Below are 24,581 nucleotides of genomic sequence, written 5' to 3'. Positions count from 1 at the left end.
TAGGTACAGTGGAGAAAACTCAAGATCTCATTAGCCAGAGACTATATATGTATTTTGAAAACTGGGACTAGATGTATCCACTAGATGGTTCATTTCTGAAGAAAGAAAGAGTGGGGTCCACGGAGCAAGCAGTATCTGGAGTAGAGGGGCTGGAGTGCAGCTTGATGAGCTTGAACGGTGTACTAAGTAGCAACCTCAGGATTTTTTATAGGTTATCTTTCAAATGCACAAAGGACAGGTCTGAGTGGGACAGAAATACAGTTTGGTGTTTGAAGGAAATAAAATCCTTTACAGGCATTTCCTCAGTATCTGAACACACAGTTTGCAAATCAGCCGGTCATCACCCCACTGTTGTGCTGCATCCAATAATCTGCCACGTTCAACCATCTTGCTGGTGGGTCACCATCATTTTCAAAATTAGCTATTTCAGCCCAAAGAAATCTGCCATAAAGCAAAATGGTTTTTATAACATTGTTTTCTCTTACAGAAGAAGTGTCTAGAATTTTTCATTAGGTTGCATCCTAAGCAAGTTCAATGCACAATGTAATTTATCAATTGGCTCGCACCACTAAAATACTTAAACTGGTATTGGTAACATTTTTCTCCCCTCCATATGTTGGCTCAATTTTGCTTTACATCTGTGAAAGGTTGTTTATTTTTATGCAATGATTTAATGCCTGGCTTAAAAAGCATCATGTGAAAGGATGTCTTTTGTTTAAATGTGCAAAGACCTATTTTTGATAAGACAAGAAAGTTTATATTTTGTAAATATTTAAATTATGCAAGTTATGTAAAAGGTTTCCAAGACTAATGTGATAAGATTACAGCCTTTGACCTTTGTTGGTTAGGTATTTGTTACTATTGTAGTAGCCTTTAATTGATTTTTGTTTGCATGTGCTGGGGAATATTAGTCAGATAATTGCATAAATTCTTTCTTACCATCAGGGTAGTTGTAACTGCTGCAGTTAATACACACTGATGAGAAACACTTACTATGATTTTCTAATGATCAGTTAATTAGTATTCTCTACAATTTTTTATTATTATTCTTTTAAATCCATTTTACAAACAGTGAAATCCCAGCTCCAGCACTAAGTACAGAACTCCCACTGGCATCAAGGGGTTTTACAAGGGTTTGCAGTCCCTTGGCTTGTTCTACACTAACAGTCAGTATTCAGAAAGACATCATCTTAGACAGTTCACTTGTGGCTTTCCAAGTTACTTTGAGGAATTAACTTCCTCGATGTCAGTTATGTTCCCATGAAAGATGGTGACCAGATTCACTGACACTCTTTACTGGATGTGTAGGTCAGGAAGAAGCAGACAAAATTATCTGTGTTGTGGCACTTCACTGCCTTGTGTAGAGTATCTTAGAAACGTCAGTTCAGCAACCAAAAAGTCCTTTATCTGCAGGTTCTTTTTGGACCTTCCCTCCACATTTGTCCAGTCTGCCTCCATTGCCATAGCCAGATAATTAATCCTGAGGCTGAAAAATCTGCTGTCTATGCAAAGGGTGTCTGTACACCAGTCCCTGCCACAGGAGAATTCAACATCCTCCCTGTGAAAACTTTGATGAGAAGGACATATTCTGATGGAGGACCCTGCAAAGAGAGTTGTGAGCCCCAGGATGTTCCCACCTTCCAGCAATGAAATTACAGGCTTTCCACAGGCTCCACAGGCTGTGCCACAGCACCAATTGACAGCGTGGATGGGACATGCTGCTGGTCACTGTTGATATGAAGGTGTTGTAGAGACCACCTCTCTTTCTGAATCTGCCCTACATTAAGCTGCTGGCAGAGGTAAGTGCCTCCATGCCCTGGGTAAGACTGCTCTTGGTGGTACCTCCACCAGCTTCAGTGTTGAGCTCATCACTCCTATGTTATATGGGGCTCTCAGCAGAAACTAGGTGCTGCGAGTTCAGTGCAGAGACCAAGATGTTCTTTTGAAGCAGCCCCAAACTATGTCTCAAAAATACCTTAGATTTTACCAGGCATACAGGTTCTTCCATGTCTGATCTGTAAAGTAAGAATCATGGCCACTGTACTTCTTGGAACACCTTAACTTCTGTCAGAGTAGGGAATGGGGAGAAAATGGTGCTGGACTCCTAGGCCTAAGGTCAGCTTCAAGGATTTGTCCAGAAGAAAAATCTCAGTAGGCTATTTTTGTGGGTTTGAAGGAGAAGGCCACTCATATCAGCACTGTGTGGAGATGTGGAGCAGTCGTGATGCAGCCCACACAATCAGAGCATGTCTTGCCTGCTTGGCTAGTAAGTATTTGGGACTGCATCATTTTTGAGAGGTTATCTAGTTTAAAAAACTCTTTGTTCTTAAATGTTGTTAATAAAAGATTTTTTTTCTGGTTTTATGTGGTGGTAAGAGTTTATTTATTTATTCAAAGAATGCCAGAAGATGAGAAGAAGAAACACAAATGGTTTTTGAAAGCTACAGTGGCTGAGCAAAGAAGGCAACAGGGGTTTGAAGCATCACTGGCAGCAGAATGACTCACCTTGCCTCTGAGAAACTGAAGAGAACTACCTTATGGCAGGTAGCATTATCCTTTCTGCACTGAGGTCAGAGCACTGGTGAGAGCAAGCATATTCAGTCTGAGAGGCTGCCGCTTGCTCTCCTGCTGTGCTAACACCGGGGGCTTGGAAGGGAAAGCAGAAGCAAAGCTGAGTGCAGGCAAGACTGGAGCATGAGCCCCTATCTTTACCTATCAGAGCTGAAATTGCTGTTTAAGTTACGCTCCATTGTAACTTGCCTAAGCTGCACCCATGAAACTAGTTTTGGATGGGCAGCATCACCGTTCTGGTAGGGATCAGGATATGAACATTGTTTTGTAGCAGCAGCAGGACTAAAGAAATTAGCTGACGTTTATTTCACAAAACTGCCTTTAATCCTTCCACACTCCAGAAAAGCTCTCCTTGGGTGAGAGCAAGAGGGAGAACCATCAGTAAGCCAGCATGCCTCTGCTTTCAAGAAGGAGCCTGTGTGCAATGACATACGGGGTTCAGCCACTTTTGTGGGCATATGGCACTGGGATGAATTTAATTCACTCAGTTTAATAGGGGGGGGTTCTTAGTGCTGGGACTGAACGATCAAGGTTGTTGGCTTTGAAAACATAGCTTTATAATATTCTTGTATGGCTTTGCAATAATACATCCTTTTGTTTGAAAGTAGATATGTGTGTGCTTATCTGAGCAAGCAAGATTAGAAAAAAAAAAATGGAAAGAAATTCAGTTTGAGTGGGGGAAAGGTCTTTATCTCAGTCCTGTTCCCTCACATTGCCCTTTTATGCATGGAGCAGCAGTTTGTGAAAAGTAGCAAACCTATGAAAAACGCCACAAGTTTGCTTTTTGAAGAAAGGATAATTGTAACCTCTTTTGACAGTGAAAATGATATGTGCTATTTTGAAAGCAGAAATGCATGTGCGCTGGCTGCACATTTTGAGAGCAAAGTTGTTTTGTTGACTGAAGTGCTGACACACTCAGAGGAGTTGCTACAGGAATACAGCTGGTTAGCCTGTCGACGTGCCAGACTGTGTTCATCAGCAACTCACGAGCACTGTCTTGTCCTTGACTGTTGGAGCTCCCTTGTCAAAGGACACATAGGGAATGGAGATCATCTCCATTGCTATCAAACTGTCTGTGTCAGGCAGCACTTTCCAGTGAATGAGAAGTATGTGAAACATATGTGTAAAGTAAATAACAACAATCAGCATTGGTCATTCAGAGGAAATGATGTTAAAAGGACGTCCACTTTGGCTGAGGTTTCTGATGGAGCTTGATTTCATCCAAGGATGAGGTTTCACAAGATAGAAAATTTGACTTAAGGGAGTTCCTCATAGATCAAAACTGTGACAACTAGGTTATGTAAAGTGCTGAACACATACTAATTCACCCTGCTGGCTAGACTTTATTGAAAACATGTAAGAGGATCATCCACTGTGGCAGACTTCATGCCAAATAAGGCACTGTTTGTCTGAGCCTCTGACATATGGTTGATATCACACAGCGTGAATATCAAGAAGTATCAGTGGAATAAATGCTGAAAATGCTAATAGTGAATTCTCTCTGACTGTATCTGATCTGTCCTGCCAGGTGTTCTGGAGTACCAAGATCCAGCAGCAGCAGTGACGGTGAATGCAGTATCACGACTATTTTTCATGTTACACAAGGATTTGCGACAGCAATTTTTAGGATTCTACACATTTCCACATTGGTTACTGTTGGTGAACCAGCATGGGCAGACAATAGCTAATAACATCTAAGAGAGAAACGAGGCTTCACATTCATACATGCCATTAAAATAATTAAGGAGGGTAGTAGTAGTATTTTGACTACACATGGGAAACTGAGGAGTAATGACTAACTCAAAGTCATTTGCAAAAGCAGCGGAAGACCTAGGTTTAAAAAAAAAAATCATCAGGTCTCCTTATCATCAGCTTTGTCTGTCTGGTCACTGCATTTGTTTCTCAGCCTGCATAGTCTGAAAACTGTGGTCTGCCAGTTAGGACTGCATGGCAACCATCCAGGTTGTGACTTCTGGGCAAGTCCTGCTGCAGAGCCCAGTCCAGTTTTTTCAAGGACAAGCAAAGACTAAAATAACGAGTTGGCTAAAATTGCATTTCCTAAACATGACCCTCTGTTTGTATTTCTGGAAGCCATGTGTTCCCCCTTAGCCCCCAATGACAAATTCAGCCTGAAAAGAATGGTGCCTCTGAACTCCTCATTAATGTTGTAGATAATTAATGCTAAAATACCTGTGCCTGTCCCAGAGTCTGCTGTTATACTGAATCAACAAGTGTGTAATTCCACAGGCAGTTCTTTTAACTAACTAATGCTTTACTCAGTGGAGAATGAAATGGGAATTAATCCTCTGTGGCCACTCTGTCAGCTCTACAGGGCTGGAAGGACAGTGGCAGAAAGGAATATAAGACTGCAAGTAATTTCACAGCTAGCAGATAACACTGATTGGTGGTGATCCCTTTGGCCAAGGCAGGAATTTGGATGCCAAGTCCGACTGCAAAGGGATGGCCTCTGGTGGAGGGGAGATATCACTTCATTTGCACAGCAAAGAGATGTAACAAATAAAGTGTCTAGGGGAGTGAAAGCAGATGCACAGATTGAGTTTAGATGCACTAATTGAACTAGATAGATATAGAGAGATTCATTCAGGGTAGTGCAACATACCTTGTGAAACCTTCTACTGAACCTGAGCCTGTAAGCATGAGTAGCTGGTCACAGGCTAAAAGATCAGAGTCTACTTCGGGGTTTGGCCATGTCATTTTCCTCTCAACCTGGCTATGCTTGTGACTATATAGTGTAAATTTGAATGAGCTGTACATTTTCTCTGTTAATACTTCAAGAATCATCAGCTTACAATCTAGTTTTATATACGTATTTTTAAAGTGTTATGTGTGTATCAGGATGCCTTAATTAAAATGCTGAATCTTCTGATTGGATAATACTTCTATAAAAATTTTTCCCAAAGCTCTGAAAATTTGTATTTGATTTTGAAGTAGAGTAAAACACATCTCATCAGCATTTCCATTTTCTAGAGAAAAAGCTTCACATTATACTAGGGATTAAAAACAGACTGCAGATTTATTCATGCAATGATGATTTACTCTGTATGCTGAAAGGTACATTGTGCCTCCTGTCAGTAGCACAAAAGCAGCTGATAACTGAAACAATGTCCCATTCTTTTGCTTGGACCAATCTGCCCCCAAATCTAAGAAATTAATTTGACACTCTATTGTGTCTCAGTATGTGCTAAATAATATTTTGACATTAAACATACTGACTTTATGTATCATTAAGAGAATCAACATGCAGAGAAACACAACAGCAACAGTGTCCAATTCCAGTTTAATATGTGATATTTTGGTTTTAAAAAAACAATGCTGGCTTGTCATTCCCAGTTATGCCAATGCGAGCAAAACTAGAAGTTACCTGAAACATAGAGACATAAGTTGTTAAGTTTTATAGTGGCTGATTTTGGAGCTGTAGTTTCAGGGCAGGCTGGGTTTGCCTACCAGGTTGGCTGAACACAGGCTTCGGCTTCCTATGCCCTGCCCTGACCCCAGCCTGACAATTTAACAATGTGGTTCACTGAAACACTGCAAAACCAATAGATTTTACTCAGTTGGCAGCAGCAAACTGCAGCAAGGACATGGCAGTAATTACTCAGGGAGGGGACCAGGAGTAGTAACTGCTTGAGCCGACTGTGCTGTCACCATCAGAATATAGTCTGACTGTGGTTTCACACTTCATGTACACTAAGAACTCCAGAGTTTTAACATAAAACAAATCCCAAAACCAAAACTCACACAGTGCAAATGGAGGGTATTTGACAGAAGTTCTGCAAAGAAAGTAGCTAGTGAAATAAACACATTTTAGTGATTTCTGTGCAAGAAATTTAGGTGGAATCAACCTTTTTGGATTATGATTATCCAACACTACAACAACCTCCTGCAGAGTTTTATGATCCTTCATAATGTGCTAACATAGGAGCCCTCTCAGGAAAATAAGCCAGTTGTACAGTAAGAAAGGTTGATGCTTCAGGGCAGACACATTTTCCATTGATCAAGGATTTTATGGCAGTACAACTGCAGTAAATCCCTTTAAAAAGCCTTCTTTGCTTTTGGCCATTAAGGACTAAACAGCAATAAGGCAAGACAGAACAGTATCGTCCTCTCTGCTGAGATCTTGTTTGGATTATGACCACTCAAAAAACCTCGAAATACAAGTTGTTCTCAGTGTTCTGTTGTTGTTTGGTTGGTTTTCTTCCATTTGCTGATTGCGATGCTAAGAAACCATTCTAAATCTCTTGCATTGTAGTTCAAGACCAGCAAGAGGCACAGAATTAACCAGCTGCTTTGGGCTGCATCCAACCGTCAGAAATTTATCATAGAGGATGGAGTGATTTCTGTGCATTTTACACAGCAGACAACATAGCTGGACTGTTACAGTGCTCTGTACTGATCCCTAACTCTCTTCCATATGTTTTCTAAAGCCCTTAAAGAAAGTTTTCATTTCTACATACTTTTATTTACTAACACACTACAAAACATACAGTGTAGTTATTTATATTGTGTCTTAAGCACTTTCAAGGCACCTCTGAGGTCCAAGATATAAAAGATATAAACCAAGACATTGTCCACCAAGTTTCCATTGGGAAGGATGATTCAGCTGCCAAGATCTGGGAACACGAGGCTGTACTGATAAAGACAATGCTGAAGTATTCAAGGCTGGGGAAGATAATTACTGAGGCATTTGGTAGGAAAAAACATTTGATGTCTATGTTCCACAAGAGACAGCACTCCCACTGCCATCTATCAAGCTCAAAAAGGAAACAGGATTCCTCCTCTGCTGGGAGTGCCTTTTTTCATGGCAATGAGGTTGTAGCTATATCCTGCTATGGACAACACCCTAAGAAAGGAATAGAACTTTCTGAGAGAGTGAGTCATTGCAGATTTACAAGTTGTAGTCATTTAAAAAGAATAAATACAAGATTAAAGGAACAGGGTTGCATGTTCTAGAAAAGAAAAGATAGGGCCACAAAGAATGTAAAAGACATTTAAGAGGAGCAGCCATCACTTTTCAACTTTCAAAGATGTAATCACTAATTTTCAGCAAAGAAGGTTTGGATGGTACCTGAGACGACCTATCTAGATGGATAGCTAAGCATAAGAAACAACCAAGTAACCTGTTTTAACCCCACTCTACGAAGAATGCACTGGATCTTGTTCGTTAGGCTGAAAGGGCTGACTGCAGGAGAAGGGAGGACTAGAAGTAGGTTTAAGCTAACGCTGAGATAATCAGAAATGTAATGCACCATCTCAAGTAGAGCACATTCCCTCTTGTCATTCTTCATTCAGTCACCTCCAGCAAGGCAGCAGGAGGGGGTGGCTGAGCCCAGGTGTTCATGTCCTTTTGGCACATTGCTCAGAGGGTAAGAATCAGGGTCCTTCCTATCGCCAATGTGGCATCAGAGCCACTGACCTCTCATGGTATCACCAAATGTGCCAAGAGCTGTTCTTGCACCTTCCTGCTTTGGCCTCAAAGTTCCAGTGCAGCCTTCCAGATTTCTCCTTCAATTTCCCTAGCCAGGCACCTTGTGTTAAGGTTAGGGTACAGACTTAGCCTGGCCTTACAGATGTAAAACCAAAGAGGATTTAATCAATGAAAAGTCCCTTGCTTGCTATCCACCTTAGCCATGACCCAAGTCAGTTTAGGGAAGGACTTCCCACCCTCACATAGGCAAGTCAGTCCACAGTTACAGTGGCAGTATTCTTTCTTTATTTTCCCTCCTGAAATTATCCACCTGGCCTCTATTTTATTAATACACTCATTCTTGAAAAACACTCAGACTGCAGAAAATCCAAACAGCTTAGGAGAAGCTACATATGCATCAAGAGTTTAGCAGTCACATCAATGGTTGACGGAATGGACTGCCTCAGTAAGACATCTGGAAAGCAAAACATGCTGAGCAAAGCAGCATTTTCCAAACTAGCACTTCTAAGTACAGCTGTAAAAGTCTCTACTGTTTCCAGAGGGAAAAAAAAAAAAAGTTTGATTATAAAACTCACTAGGAAAAACGCAGAAGGCATGTAAAGAAAGAGACCCCCTTCAACTTCTTTCTTAAGGACCCTGTTGTCCCTGTAAAGCAACACTAGTACATCAATTGAAAGCTGTGGGTTCCACTGAAGTAATCCCTCATGTAGCTTGAATCCCAGGTGGGTGCTCTTTGGTGAAAATGAAGTTAGAATCTTCTTGTGGCCTCCCTCACCTCTTCTCACAACTGCACTTTTTGAGGTAGGCGTCCCTCACACACTTCCCCTTTTTTTTCCCCCCACTGCTCTGTTCTCAGCAAGCCTGCAAGATGCTGCAACTGTTCTTATCATCTTGTGTATGAAAACATGCACCACAGAGATCTGTCCCATGCACAAGGTACCTTCACATGATGCTACCTGTACAAAATGCCTTCAACTTTGCAACTGACTACTTCCTACCACCAGTGGTGAGACACATCACGGAAGCCATAGAAGTAATATTTGTGCCCAGTAACTGAAGTGAAATGGATAGATTATCAGGAATGCTTCCTAAAAGTAAGCATCAGAAAGTGTACCTCAACTGTAACTAGCCCACTCAAGACAGGGAAGAAGAGATAGCATGAATAGACCTTGTGGCAACTCAAGACACAATGATGGACAACAGCAAGGAGACCTCATTTGCATGGCTTCTCCCATTTATCTAACTGAAGAGTCTTTTTAAATGCAATACAATACAGCTGTGAGAAACAATTTAAGAAGTTACAAAACCAATCCTATCATTTTATTGCTTTAAAATCCATTGCTTATAGGGTTTGTGACAGGTACAACTTTATGGGGTTAAGAGAGTCATAATATATTTAGTTTTGATTGCTGGAAGAAAAAAAGGCACAAATTTAAAAGGGATATAAGAAGTTTGCTTCAAACTTATTTGCCCTCCATTTATTTTGTAGAGGAAATTTGAACTTTTTAATTTGACAAAACCAAAAGAATGAAGATAAGAGTAGTCAAGAGAAGCTATTAATGCAGACTAATGTGGGGTTTTTCCACCCTTAGGCCCCTGGCAAGTAGCTTCCAAATTATTTTAGTATTATTCTGGATAGCAGCACAGCCAATATTGGCATTTACACCAACAAAACTGTATTTCTGTGAAAATTCCAGGACTTACACAACTAGTTTTCCACAATAACCTAATGTTATGAAATAGAAGTCATTTTCCAATTGATGGAAACAGGGGGGTTCACTTTGACGAAAAAATATACAGGATTTTGACATGTCCTCCTACAAAAGAAAATATGAAAATTTAACAAAAGCAGTTCCACTGCACAAGGTGCATTTATTGCTGTCCTACATTAAACCTGAGGGAAAATCACACTACTTAACAAGCTAAACATACAAAACAACTCAGAATCCAGTCTTACTCTGGTATCAAGTTATTTATTTGACTTACAAAGTAATTCCCAATATTGCTTGACATTTTTAAAGCACAGAATTAAATTTGTCTCAGAAGATATCAACAATAACAGTATTTTTAGTGCCACTGTGTTCTACTTATAGGTTCTTCAAAGATCTTTTATGGTTTTTACCCCACAGTACTAGCTAGAAGTTTTTGAAGATTATATCAGAACTCATGACAAAGCTCCATGAAATTACACCCAATTCTGTGTCAGTCCCTATTTTGTGAATACTAAAACCATCAATTATACCATACTTAGTTTCAGCAAAAGTTCAGGCTGGCTCTACCTAAAAGAAACAGAAGTTTTCAAAAAGCTAACAAAAAAGGCCACTTCAACTTGGTCCATATTTTTAATGAAAAATTATGAAGGAAACATTGTCAGTTAAGTTTAAATGTCACATATTGCATAACCCAAGACACAATGCTTTCTCTAACATCTCACTGTAATAAGAAATTACTTCAGCTCACATTAGATATAACATAGGTGGAAAAGGTGAACAGTTATGTTCCCTGAAACAATTTTCACTAGAAGGCAGACTGCTTCCTAACAGGCTCTTTGTGAAGGGAAATTTATTCCCAATAGAAACAATGATTAAGTAGCAGTATAAGAATTGCAATGAAAACTGAACAAGTTGGCAACAGTACTGCTGCTTAACATGCCAAGTCTCTTCCACAAAGTAAACATTAATTTCAAGTACAAATCCTTTCCAAATGCTTTTAAATACCATGCACTCTACTTATATATTTAATTTTACTCTTCCTCTAATAAAAATAATTTCTATTGTATTTCTCATGGCATATCTGTGTTACACTGTCACATATTCTTCCTTTGCTGCTTGTTCGTTCAGTTTTGATGAGGGACTACAAAATAAATTTCTGGAGCACTTGGTATTAGAATAACCAAACAGCTTTAATAGAAAGTGATGCTGCCATTAAAAAGGCAGAGGATAAAAAACTTTAAAGCTCTTTATTAACTTATCACTAAAATCTACAATATTCCACAAAGGTTACATAACACAGCAATATTACACTTAAGAGGACAGTACAACATTTGTCAGGACCTGTTTATTCTCTGCATATTCAATTTATTAGCCAGTCGGCTGACAAGGTATTATTTACCACAGGCAACCTAAACACTGTGCTTTTAAGAAACCTGCATAGAAATAATTTGATGTTTCTTTTATTTTGGACGTATTTACAAAAACATTTTCCATTTGTGTTAGCAATAAATAATCCCAATATTCAAAATGTCAGTGCTCATGCACACACCGACAAGATGGTTGCATGCTTTAAAAATATTATTTACAGTACAGTCTCCTTCATAGCCCTCTCCCTAATGATAGTAGAAAGTGCATTTTCTTCCATATTCTCTCTTTTCCTTTTGTTTTCATTTAGTCTTGTTTCTGAGGGATACAGCCTTCCATCTCAACAACTTCTGGCCAGCCTTCATACTTGTTTGTGTCCTTGTTGTTCTTAATATGCTATAAATAGAAAACACCAATCTACCATTAATGTAAAGTATTTTATCCTTTGGCTTTAACTCACAGGCTTAAAGGATATTTTATTTACTTATTTTCAGGCCATGGACAAAGAGGAGACATTAATGCTAGCCTCTTGTGCTTTCTATCCAATACAACAATCTCTCAGTATTCACCACTTCATGTAACTTGCTCAGATAAGTGTATGCCAAAACCAGTTAAATCATACTGAGAAAACACTTTCTAGAAGATCAACTGCACTAAAACACAAACCACTAGGAAAAAATAAATGGGGACAGCAAATTTTCAAGGCACTGAAAATGAATAGTGAGATTTTAAAGAACATTATTTAATGTTGAATGTTTGCCTTTTTTTTAAATTAGAGGGTTATGTTTCCATCAAGCAATCATCTGCAATCAGGTAAGACATTACTGCCTCCAAGAGTTTGCTACTAATCCTGCACAAGCTCTCACACCTTCCCAGAGCTGGCAAAAGAGAATGTGCCTTCCCTACGCACCTAGTATAAAGCTACCTTTATCAGTAATTAAAGGCAACAATGACATATGTTGAATTGTTACAGCTAAAGTATGGGAATATAGTCTATTTCACAAATTTTGCTATGGCAGCAATTATTTTTGTCAGAAGAGCACAGTGAACTACTGGGAACACCAACAGCTTAACTGCCACTCATCTGTTGGTGGTCTAAGATTTTCAGTGCATCTGAAATACAAGTGTTCAGCACTAAGTTTTGAATTGTTCAATTTAATTGGATTCATTAAGAAGAAAAATGGTCTAGTTACTGCAACAATAAGACCTACCCCATATAAGATATTTTCTTATTTGTGAATCAAAGGATCTTTTACATACATTTAAGAGGAGGTGGCTAATCAAGGAATAAATTTGAAAATAATACTGTGTGCCACTACTGCAACAGATAGCATGCATTTGTTCAAGACAGGTATTTATAAAATACACTATACATTTATAAAAACTGTTAAATTTCAGTAAGTTATAGAACCACAGACCTGTTCAAATGGACTTTTAGTCTTAATTCCTTTTCCACCGCAAAAGACCCAGTTGTCTCTAAAGCCAAGGTTAGTAATAGATGTGCTTCCTAATTCAGCAATCAGTTTCCGTGCTTCTTCATTAAGCCTTGAGCAAAACAGAGAAGTTCAGTATGTGAATAAAATACATGTCCTTAGAGCTTTCATTATTCAATGGATCTGATTAAATACAGCTTAAGTCAGTCAATATTGGTCAAGATCTATCTTTCAAAATCAGGTAAGTCTAGTTCTGACATCACCTAATCTAATGAGCACTGTTCTTTAATATTACAATCTCAAGAAACCAGCATACAAACCTATCAGTACATCAACAAAAGCCAAGATCCCTCTCCTGTGAGAATTTACACATACATCTCAAGTTATGTTAGAAATTCTCCAAGCAACTAAGAAAAGTCAACCTTAAAAGTAAACATTGTTTCAGTCTCAAACTGACGTCTAGATAAAGTAAAAGCTATTTTAGATTAGAAGAATAACCTAAATATTTGAAAGAAGTTATTATCTGCTTGGATCAATTAAAAATTCAAAATGCTGCTCTACAGCATGGCTCAGTGCCTGCAGGTCCAAGTAGGATAATTTTAGTATGGAAGGGAAAATAGTTCTGTAGGATGGCATTATCATTCAAAAACCTTCAAACAACAGCTCTCTACTTCTTCCTTTCAATTACTATATTTGCCTGACTACTAAACAACATGATTTGCACAACTTCAGATTATTACTACTTAACTGAGGTATAGTTGTATCACTCGCTTTAGCTAAAATTATGGAAATGACTAAGTACTTTGGAGGTTATTTGCACAACCCACGCTAAGTTTCTAGAGCATTAAGGCAGCTTATATTTAAAAAAAAAAATTTAATCTTTTAAACACTTTGGTTCTTTACAGTTTTAACTGTTTTCAAGAGCTGGCATTTATGATTATCATCAACCATCAGTGGCAAGGTTTTGGCTAATTACGCAATTTCATTAAAAAGCAGCAGGTTCCCAGATGTCTGCACAAATGGGCCAAATTCACTTTGTTTAGCTGATGTTGTATCTACACATAAGCTTTCAAAAAAACACTATCTGTAACATGATTACTGAAACAAACTATCTGTACTTATTATCTAAAATATGAAAGAGGAGAGAAAAAAGAACAAGAAGAAAAGCAACCAGTGAATTGAACAACAGATAGAAGATCCAGTCCCAGCACGAAGAAACAAAAATCCTAGGAGAGCAGCTTCAAACCTACATGGTCTTCATGAACCAGGGTGGATATGGCATGGATTAAAAAAAAAAGTACAACATCTGATATGCAAATATATTCTTCATAGCAAGAGAAAGCAGCATGTTGGACTGACCATATGCCCTGCGCTCTCATCTTGTTGCATTAACATCTTTTCTCAGAGAAGTAAAGAAAACCAACTACAAGTACTGATAAAGCAATTCCTAGTTAGTCAACTATTAATCTCTAGCCTTTCAGACTTTTAAAAATGTGTGATATTTCTTGCTGCAGGATCTAATTTAATATTTAATCTATTTTTTTCCTCTGCTATTGAGATGACAAAAGTATACATCTAAGAGTCTTCTGTGAGAACACATATAGAACCCATTACACCTGGTTAGTTTTAATTCAGTCCTTATTGTCCCCAAAACAGAGAAGCATTACAAAACTAATACACTGAAAGCATCACCCTGGAAGAACAAAACTTTGTTAAAGTGATTGTATGATAAAGAATGCACTTTTTTTAATAAAACAGCATTCAAATGTTTAACAAATATATACTACATAAATCAATTACATACTTGGTTGCACCATCGTCATATGTTCCCATTAACACTATTGTTCCATCCTGGATGGACTTCAGAAATTCAATAAATGGTGCCACATCTGAAAAGTGAGAGAGGATAAAACTGTTTAACATCACTCCATATTTGAGCACCTGTGATGTCTTCTGCAAAGATATTTATTCCTTTTAAGAATATTTGTAAATGTACTTACAGATTTACAAAAAGATAGGAAGTGGGAGAAACGATAAAAATGCAGAGTGCTCTTGTTTTACAGAAATATTGTGGCTATTGTGTAAAGCCATCGGCACTAGTGGGAACTACTCTAGAGAACAAGTATGTTTGATTAACCACAACATTCCCTTTCACCTCAATGATTTGTGTTTAAAGTTGCACTCTCCTCATAACTACAAAGGTAGAGGTGAAGCACTCCCTTAACTATCACCTTTAAACTACCATAGCAAATAAAGCATAGAAAAGCAGACCCAGGGAAGAATATAGTAATAATAATAATAATAAAAGCATTTAAATTATTTCTCTAATTGTACCTACCTCCTCCCCACATGTCAAAGAATTTAGTGTCTAATGCTTCTCCTGTTTTACCTGAAGAGAAAAAAAAAAGGTGTCAAATATATCCAAAATTATTTTACAGACAATATGTAGAACTCCTCTTACTGACTCTTGCACAGAAATTGCTGTAGAAGACACCACATAAATCAATTACTACGTGTCGTGGTTTAGCCTCAGTTGGAACAAAGAAGCACACAGCCACTTGCTCACTCCTCTTCTGCCTCCCCCCAGCGGGAGGTGGAGGAGAATTGGAAAAAAGCAAACCTCGTGGGTTGGGATAAAAGCAGTCTAATAGGGCAGCAAAGGAGAAGAGAATAAAAAAACAACAGTAAAAGAAGATACCAAATAGGTGACCTACAGTGGAAATCACTCACTGCCCAGAAACAGATGTCCAGTGCACTCCTTATCCAGAATCCTGAACCACACTTACTGTGCCATGAACAGCCCCATCCAGTCAACTACACCCTTTATATCCTAAGTCTGAAGTCATGGTACTGAATACCCCTTTAGCCAGCTTGGGTCAGCTGCTCCAGCCGTGTCCCCTCATCAGCTTCTTCGGAAAATTAAATCTCTCTCAGCCAAGCCCAGGACGCTATCTTTTATGAAGATCACTCCCTGAACAGCACAGCAGTTTGTGAAAAGGTGCAGGAAAAGGTAAGAGAGGATGAAGAAGAATTAAAAAAGAAAAAGAGAGAAGATGGAAGCTTCTGATTTTGCTTCAAGTGGAATACGAAACAAGAAGCCCAGAGCCTCTAAAACTAATAAAGATAATTCACTTAGTGTATTTGCCTTTTTAAGTTGCTTTTGCAAAAACAGATAGCACAGCTGTAGATTGCCATTGGTGTCACATGGAAAGTGAGAAAGATTAAAATTGTTCTGCTTGTTTTGCTATAGACTGGAAATTCTTATCTATCTAAACATCCAGAACAAAAAGAAGAAAGTAGACAATACAATAATCTCATTAGCTTTTATCATTATTATGCTGTCTACAAAGGCAGTATTTGATGGAAGGTACAATTTTCTTCCTAATGATCCCTTACAACCCAAACCATTCTATGATTCTATGAAGACTGACAGCTATATAACGCAAAGGTAGGTATTTTGGTTGTGAAGAGATTGAGACAATTTAGGAGGTCAAAATAGGATTAGGCAATTATTGTTCAAGTCATGCTTTATACAGCATAAAACTGAGTACAATCCAAAAATAATATGAATTTATATTGCAGTAAAATGATAGTGCTACAAGGAATTGCTTCCTACACAGTAAGGGCAAATCTGCCAGTACTCATATTCAATTCAGGTAAATTTGTTTTGGTTTAATGACAGTTAAGAATCCTGAACACAATTCTCGTTATGTTAACAAAACAAGATGTCCTTAGGGACAAGATCTATAGATATGGACTAATCAAATATACTAATTTCAAGCTAGGAAATAATATGCTTGTCTTTCCATGCAGTTTAAAAATTGTTTCTCTGAAAAAAAAAGTTTCACTGAAAAGACAGCAATAGAAGAATTTCGTCTACGAAGTTTTAGAAGTGGTGGCAACCTATAACGTCAAAGGAAGTAGCATGTATCTTGTGTCCTTTGCCATTTTATAGGCGTATTAGGAATTTCTCATGTGTCACTAAGATAGTCACCACAGCACTCCACACTGCTATTTTTACTACACTTTTAGCAACAAAAATGCACTAAGCTTTTCAGCTTTCTTACAAAAAGGTTTAAGCACCAGGACCCAACATTATCTCAGTAAAAATATGCCAAGTACTTTTTTTCTACGCCTGCTTGCCTTTAAACATCCCCTTAGAATTTAAACTTAAATTTCAGAAATAATTTGAAAATTAAGTCAATCTGATCACTTAAAATGTCACTTACCATTGACCAAGGCCACATTTATTCCTCTGCCAACATTATTTTTAACTCCACTCATTAAACTGAAACAAAATAAACAATTTTATTTTTAATAGGACAATTTTCTGATATGAAATATCTGTTTTTTAAATAGGATCAGATACATAGAGATTCGTAGTCAAAGGACCACATGTTCATGAGTAGTTAAATGAAGCAAAATCTCCTTGAACTAATCTGTGTGTTTTTATGGCACCACTGAATTGAGAACAATAGACCAAATATCCCCAGTTGTACCCATTTCATTTAATCACTTATTGATCTTGGTTTCAAAGTAAGTGTGTATATTAAGTGTCACAAAAATAAAGTCCTATTCCCATATTTGAGAAAATTCCTTGCAGTTAAAGAGCCCGAAACAAATAATAATTTGAGGAGCTTAGCAGTCACATAACCAGTATTTTTACTAATTTTTAAGCACATGAGAAACAGAACTATGTTAATGAGTTTAAAAGCTAACTAAACAGAGGTATTTAAAATTAATAATGCGTCACCACACTAAGAAGAAAAGTCAAAGCAGTCAGCTATTTGTACCTGTAACAGGAAAGCTAAATCCAAGAAAAATAGTTAATACATTGACTAAACTTTAAATAAAAGTTGAATGCATTCTTGGAGTACAGTTACATACCCCAACAAAACAGTCACTAACTACGACACCAATTACTTGGCCAAACTCAGAGCGGCAAAGGAGCTGGAAAGAGACACATTATGAAATGGAAGCCCTTCAGAGCTGTAAAGAAGAGCTAACAGGAACATTAAGACTGTTAGCTAGGATGCTGTGCTGCCTTCGGCTTCTGAAACAGAAGATTTGGAATTTTCTGCTGAAATGTGTAATTCAGTTCTGGTAAGTAGGGAACTCCAGAAGTATTTTATTCACTGGATGATCATTTCTTCTCTGATAACTTATTTTCACATCATGTCTGAGTATCCATTCTGAACAATAAAATTTACGGCAAATAAAGACCAAAAATATACATGGAAACAAAAAAGCCAATGAAGTCCTTAATGCACTCCTTTACTTATATACTATTTACTGGATGTTTAATTTACCAAAAAGAATAAGAACTTCCTTTAATTTTAACTACAAAATTCTCTGTAAATAAATACCAGTCAACACCTATACTGGGGTGACTAGATGCTAAAAATCCACACATATATTACAAAAGTTATAAAGGATTTCAGACAACAAAAAAACCCCTGCAAATACGAATACAAAAATTACTGATTATTAAAGGAATGTAATGCAATATTCTGCTATAAGGTTACTGCAGCACAATCATGCAAGTGGCTTAACAGAAGTAGTAAAACTGCACAGTGAAGTCGCTGATCAAGTAGTACAGCAATATTGCCACTTCTAAAAAGCCCATGAAGCAGTAACTACAGTATTTCATATTCTGGTAAAAACAGAATATTAATTCTGGTAAAAACAGTATGTTTTTCCTAATTTGGATTATGTTCTTCCAGTATATGAGAACAAGGCTACAACTCAACATCCATACAGCCAAACTCCTATTTCACACCAAAATATCATAGAATTAAGAAGAAAAATTGATCATACAGGAGCAGTAAAGGGGCTGATAAATCATGTCTAATGGGGCTGATAAACTTATGTCTAATACAAAGCAAAAAAACTATGCGGTAAATATTATTGTGAAGATATGAAAACTCATCCCTGCTTCCTTGTCTTTGAAATATGAAGAAATATACAAAGTAATCAGAAAAGCATTTTGCAGGAGTGAGTTCACAAGATATCACTAAAAAAAAAGAGCTACTTAAGAGGAAAGAAGTTCTTTCAGAGCTGAAATACTACTTTACATACTTGAGATAGCTTGTGCACTAAGTCACTAACACTACAGGTTGTAATGTGACAGTTTTCTCACAGGAGGGCAGCCGCGCATCAGTTTTGTAAGTCTTCCAACAATTTACAGTCAACAAGTTATGGGAGCTTCTGGAAAAGAATTCAAATGTCTGAAGAGCAAAGCTGTAGATGAAAGTAATCAAACTTCCTGGGTGACATTTACATAGACATTGCAAGTCCTCCTCAGAAAGAATTCAGAAATATTTTTGCCTAGGGAAACTGGACTTAAGACTCCAACAGCTGAGCACTAAGGTGCACACTAGTATTAAAATAAAGCATTTCTTGCCAGCAACTACTTCCTTTCTTTTCATCACTTTCTTCATTGAAATATCCAGTAGAGGATTTTTTGGAGGTAGGGAGGAGGGAGAAACACTGACCCAGGAAACAGGGAAAAAAAAAAAAAATCTCTTCCTAGTTAACCAGTAAGCAAGACATTAAAAAAAATAAACCCACAATCCTGCCGTCCTGAAGTTAAAATATTACTTACACTCCCACAAGTTTTAATCACTGAATCGCCCCAAGTCTGCACAGATACTAAGCCTCCTGGCAACCAGAATAAGAATCCAGCAAGCTTTGTTAACAGCAACAAAAATACCATGCAGAGAGATTAGATAAGACTGTCCAAGGTCACGAAGTGAATCAATGATAAGAATGGAAAGCAGAACCTAGCAGCTGTCAGTTAGTACATCTCAACGGTGAACTCACGCTCACTTTGCACATGCTTCCCAACTACAGTGTGTTCCACTGCAAACCTACTCCTACACACGTAAGCAAGCTTGAACTGTTAGCCTCACAGAAGAACAGCTTGAAATTTGAATGGTGCCTGTGTTTCTGCTAATAACAAAAAATGAAGAAGATGCACGTGTTTAGCTGTCAGGGAAAAAAGGTTTTCAACTTTGCTAAATCTTAATTGCTAGGGTTAATGCTAAAAATACTGTCTTCTCTAAGATCATATAAGACTAATCTTACGGATTTAAATCAGAGAGTAAAGTCATGGAAAATGTAAACAAATACTTCTTATTCTCTTATAATTATCCTATTTAGTGTATTACACGGGGTTATGGTGTTCACAGTGAAGCTGCCATTTGGTCTAGAATTCATTAGTACTAACTGCTGTATGTGCTCCCTGAATCACTCTGTACTAACATCAAGCAGGCTGAGAAACAGCTAAACTGGAGTAGTTTAAATGCAAATGGAAGGCAAAGGCTTCCAAGTGTGATTGACATTAAAAAAAAAAAAACAAACCTCCTGACAATACTAACATCATGTCTTTTCTGATGTGTGATATGCAAAATCAAGTGGACAGCTTATGCTATATGAAGCTGCACACTGCGTGACAATGCGTCTCAACAACCCAAAAGCAAAGATACAAAGAGTCTAAAAAGAAATATTAATATTCCCATTACAGGGATTACCCAAAGGTATTCAGTTAAATACTCAAGGCAAAGTATTACAGACAATACTGTGTTAAAAATACAGTTATTGGAAATACAGGACTTAAAACAAAATAGTGCTTCAGCAGTTCCCTTCCTCATTTCACAAATATTTTATTAACTTTAGGTACTATCAACACAGTTACATAACTACTGATAATTAAAATACTATTTTTCCGTTTTGAAGTCATCCTTTAAAGAAAAGTGCAAAAAGCATTCTTAAACTGGTACTATGAAAATACCTAGTTCAAATGATGACTTGCAAAAAGGACAACTCCACAGCACAGTTTTAGCTGATCACATTCAGTTAGAAGTATCGCGAGCAATTACTGAAATACAATTGTTCACTGAATTACTATGAGAGGCAAAAGAACAAGTTACCTGGAGACAAGTTTGCATCTGACTTGACAAAGTCTATAATTATTCCTGAAGTTTGTAAACCCCAAATAAAGTGTCAGCTATCTCATCTGTATTAAAATAGTGTACATTTCTGCATTTACTGCCAAGTACTGACTGTGCTTCATCACAAATTACAATGTGATATAATTTTCTCATGTAGTCAAACCACTGGCAAAACCAAAGAATCATTGAAACTACTGGGTTTTTGTGTGCAAAGTGATTCAAGACAGCATTTGAAAGATACACTTGGAGACAACAAGAAAAAATACTTACATATTATCTTCTACACAAATTTTAGGCCCAACTACATTTGCGGCTCCACTTGCCATTTTGAAAGCAAAATGTTTTTCAGGACAAGCTTTAGAGATCCCACATTTGTATCTTGGAGGTTTTGTCGCTTTTAAATAGAAATAAAACAGGATTTTAGAGTCAGCACCACATGTAGGCTAACAGAGAAAGATTAGTTAGTTTTCTGAAGGAATTCAAGGAAAGAGTAAAGACAAAGTATCTCATCTGCAGTTTCACAGCAGCTTGCAATAATCTATGCTCCTGCAATACCTCATTTTTCTACTGCTTTTTCTCACTCTGCCTGCTTGCTCTGGCACCGTCATTAAAAGCCAAAGACAAAACAAGTGAAATGTTGCCAAAAAACAGACTTTACCAGAAATTTAGGAAAATAAGGAAAAGAATAAAATTATTTTCTGGATGCATTTAAAGTGTAATTAAGACTCTTGACTATGAAAATTCAGCAGTCTTTCAGTTACTAGCAAAAACAAGTCACAATAGAAACACATGAATATGAACACTCACGGTGTGCAGCTGCATCCAGAGCTGATCTAGCTAAAATGCAAGAAGAAATATTTAGAAGATTTTGCTATTAAAGCGTCATCTGCTATAAAATACCCTATAAATTGAAAACCTTTCTGTACCCCTAAAGTCAGATTGGTTGAAATGAAGTATCAAATACATATGAACATTATGTTACTGGAAACCTGCAACTCGGGTGTATTTGAGCCTAACCATTTATGACTCCCTTTCTTGAGCTAGGAAGACACACAAGTGACCTCATCATGCATGCTTCTACAATACACCTGTAATACTTAATGACACCTGTGACTCTTCAACAACTGGTTCAGATATCAGCTCATCCTGCTATAATCTGGAATTGAACAACATGAACTCTAACCCACGTACATAAAATTGTTCCTTTGTAATGAAAAGCCCTTTTAAAGATAAAGTTTGTTCAAAACAGACTCTGAATTTTAAGTCACATTAACTGCCTATCCTTTTCTATGTAGAACCTGAGCACATCTGAATTGTTTTGATTACTGCACATTCACTTGTACACAGTAGTGTACCCATGCAAGCAAAAAAGCCCACCCAAACCAAATTCTAAATTGCTTAAGCAGAATAACAGCAGAGTGCAGATTTCCAGAAACATAATTTGTTGTCTAATTTACTACTCCAGACGAAGAATATAAGTACCAGTAAAGAGAAAAAGCAGATAGAATTATGCATACTTGACAGGCAAAATAATCAAACTGATTAAGAGACTACGTTAAATATTTCATACAGAAAATTACTTAAGGCACACTTTTTTTTTATACTATACAAGTACACTCATTGAAAAAACCCACAAAATTCTTAAGTGTAAGAGCCTACGCAGGCTTAAAGCAAAATGAATATGATACTCTTGATTTTGGCTGAAGTACATTAAGTAGATGTCCAGAGAAAAAGTCATCACTTACCAAATATGTGTCCTAAGTTTGCATCCATTTTTATTTCAAATACTTGAGATATGACATAAAACGTCAATAAAAATATTGCTACGACTACCACCAACTTTGCAGCACCTATTCAGAAGCAGAGAAAAGTTTCAAAAAATTATCTGCAGCCAGGAGAAACCACAGTCTCTTCCATGGAAATCCAGCTTAGCAAAATGAACTAAACTGATCTAACTGGCTGCTATCCAAAGGGGAAATTTCCACCTCCTCCAGTTCCACTCCCCTTAGTCACGTGTACATGTTTCCTCATGGTTCACAAATACTCCTCTTCTGACCACTTCTCCCCTTAACTTGAGCTGCCTCTGTTTTAAAGGGTGGCCAAGATTAGGGATCGATTCATATACCGTAGCTTGGCTGCTCAGGTTAAAAGAGGTTTGGAACAGTCATTTTCCAGGAGATTTGGCTGTGTCTGAAAAATTGTAGCATTTTCAGTTCTTTGAGATTTACTTCAGTTAGACATACTGAGATTAATAAAACCTCTTTAGAAATAGTCACAAAAATCAGGACTAATTTCACACATTAAGAAGGTTAATGTGTGAGACTCTTGTAAAAGGAGGTGTCATTCCCTCTTAGAGGAGCCAAAAGTTGCTCCTTCTACAACATAAAAGTACCATTGTTCATAAAAGTGCAATGCATCAGAAACTCAAAACAGTTCAATTGCCACACAGCCTATTCTACTGCAAGGAAATGTCTAAAGTAATATTTTCTTGCAGTCTTACATTGGCAAAGATCTTATTTTTGCAACTACCCTTTCCGCCAAGTAAAATTGGTTTCTCAAACCCCAGTACTACAGTAACTTACCTCTACGAAAAGACTTTTTTATAGCTTTCAAACTTCCAGTAACCATTCAAAAAGTTTCAGACGCTATATCATAACAGTACATAGCACTTCTGGTTGGGGTGCGAGGCAGGGAAGAAATTTGCTTAAGACATCAATTGGCCATGTCCTTATTCCTTCATCATCTTACAGAATTAGGAGCCAAAATACATCAAGTCATGGCACCTTAATCAGTCACTGCAGAAAAGCTAAAGCATTTTAACCAGCTGCTCTTGCTCTTAGACCATCCCAAATTAAAAAATAAGTTTCATTAAACATCAGCAATGCCCATTACACCAGTTAAGTCTGTTGTAAAATTTTAGCATCACTACTTGATAATAGTATCTATAGCAGTTGTTTCACAAGCAACAAGTCTGAATTCACTGAGTCTACTTACCTGCTATTCTCATGGTTAGTCTTCAGCCAGCTAGTGAAACTACTGCATTAAAAACAGCCCACCTAGGGAGAAAGAAAGAAGATTCACCTGATGGTCAGTGGTGACAGAAGCACCAACCCTAGAACAGAGGCTATTTCAGAATAAACTGAAGAGCACTGCATATGAAAAAACACCACATGAACAACCTAAAGTTTCTTCTTGAGAAGAGCTCGTAACCACGAAGTCAAAATGTGCAACAACCTACAGACTCTTATCAGAGGCCACCGCCTCCTCATCAAGCAACTCCTTGCCCCAGACCTATACCCAATCTCTTGTCCTTTGACCTGCAGAACCACAGCTGCTGCTGACTCTGCATCATAGTCATACTCAGCCACAGCTGGTCCACACTGCTCTGAGCCTGCACACCTACTATGTCAAGTTTCCTCCTACCCCCGATTCAAGAAGTGCAGAAAGATGACCACGTACAGCCACCTGGCACCCCCAGCACTGACAGGGTATCTCTGCAAATCATGACTGCAAGTATCTCAATCTTTGCTAATGAAATGCTACATATCTAGAAATAGTAATATATTTTATGACACTGAAGTAGTTCAAGCATGTAAAAAAATAAAAATTAAATTAAGTGAATGCAGTATGCTACCTGAACTCTTCTATCTCAATTCTTCTGATCCCAAGTAAGAAAGAGCTCTCATTTACTTTAAAAGAATACACGAGGCACTCAGACAAATAACAATCTGTAATTGTTACTTTCCTTCTGGATAAAAACAAAACCAAAACAAAACAGAAAACTAAACCAAACACAACTATTTCTTATTTCGCATTTTCCTGTGTAACTAATTACATTTAATATGGCAAAAGAAGAACTAATGGCATTCAGAGACCTTACTGGATCCTCTACACTAAGACTGAACTTGAAAACATGCAACCAACTATCATTCTAAACTAAGCAGCCTTCCCACACCCTCATCACAAAAACTACAGCATCTCTAACAGTCTGCAGTCCTATGCTACGCTTTTAGAAACCGCTAAAAACATTATCTGTAGAAATTGTTTGGAAAACTATTGGTATTATACATCAGGAAATGCAAATCATTTGAAGAAAATCACC

General features: G+C 37.5%; 1 protein-coding gene across 1 annotated transcript; it reads right to left on the bottom strand.

Annotated features, from left to right (window-relative positions):
• Positions 1-9,973: 9,973 nt before the first annotated feature.
• On the bottom strand, positions 9,974-23,541 carry FAM3C (FAM3 metabolism regulating signaling molecule C). The gene is made up of 9 exons (XM_069850849.1): positions 23,474-23,541; positions 22,225-22,329; positions 21,287-21,316; positions 20,750-20,873; positions 16,757-16,815; positions 14,866-14,916; positions 14,332-14,416; positions 12,513-12,639; positions 9,974-11,490 (listed from the first exon to the last, which is right to left on the bottom strand). Exons 1-9 carry the CDS (start codon positions 23,484-23,486, stop codon positions 11,401-11,403), a joined length of 684 nt encoding a protein of 227 aa, XP_069706950.1. The 5' UTR covers positions 23,487-23,541; the 3' UTR covers positions 9,974-11,400.
• Positions 23,542-24,581: the final 1,040 nt, after the last annotated feature.

Source organism: Phaenicophaeus curvirostris, chromosome 1 (genome assembly GCF_032191515.1).
Source record: "Phaenicophaeus curvirostris isolate KB17595 chromosome 1, BPBGC_Pcur_1.0, whole genome shotgun sequence".
NCBI lineage: Eukaryota > Metazoa > Chordata > Aves > Cuculiformes > Cuculidae > Phaenicophaeus > Phaenicophaeus curvirostris.
The sequence above is the reverse complement of the archived record's forward strand: the minus strand, read 5'-3'. Positions and strand labels throughout refer to the sequence as shown.

Bases quoted from the DNA above. Each gene is read 5' to 3' on its own strand.
- FAM3C (XM_069850849.1), bottom strand. The intron at 21,317-22,224 runs GTAAGTGATGAC...CTTGCATTTTAG, and splicing joins AAACTTAGGACACATATTTG to CTAGATCAGCTCTGGATGCA. The intron at 11,491-12,512 runs GTCTGTGGTTCT...TTCTATTTATAG, and splicing joins CTAAAAGTCCATTTGAACAG to CATATTAAGAACAACAAGGA.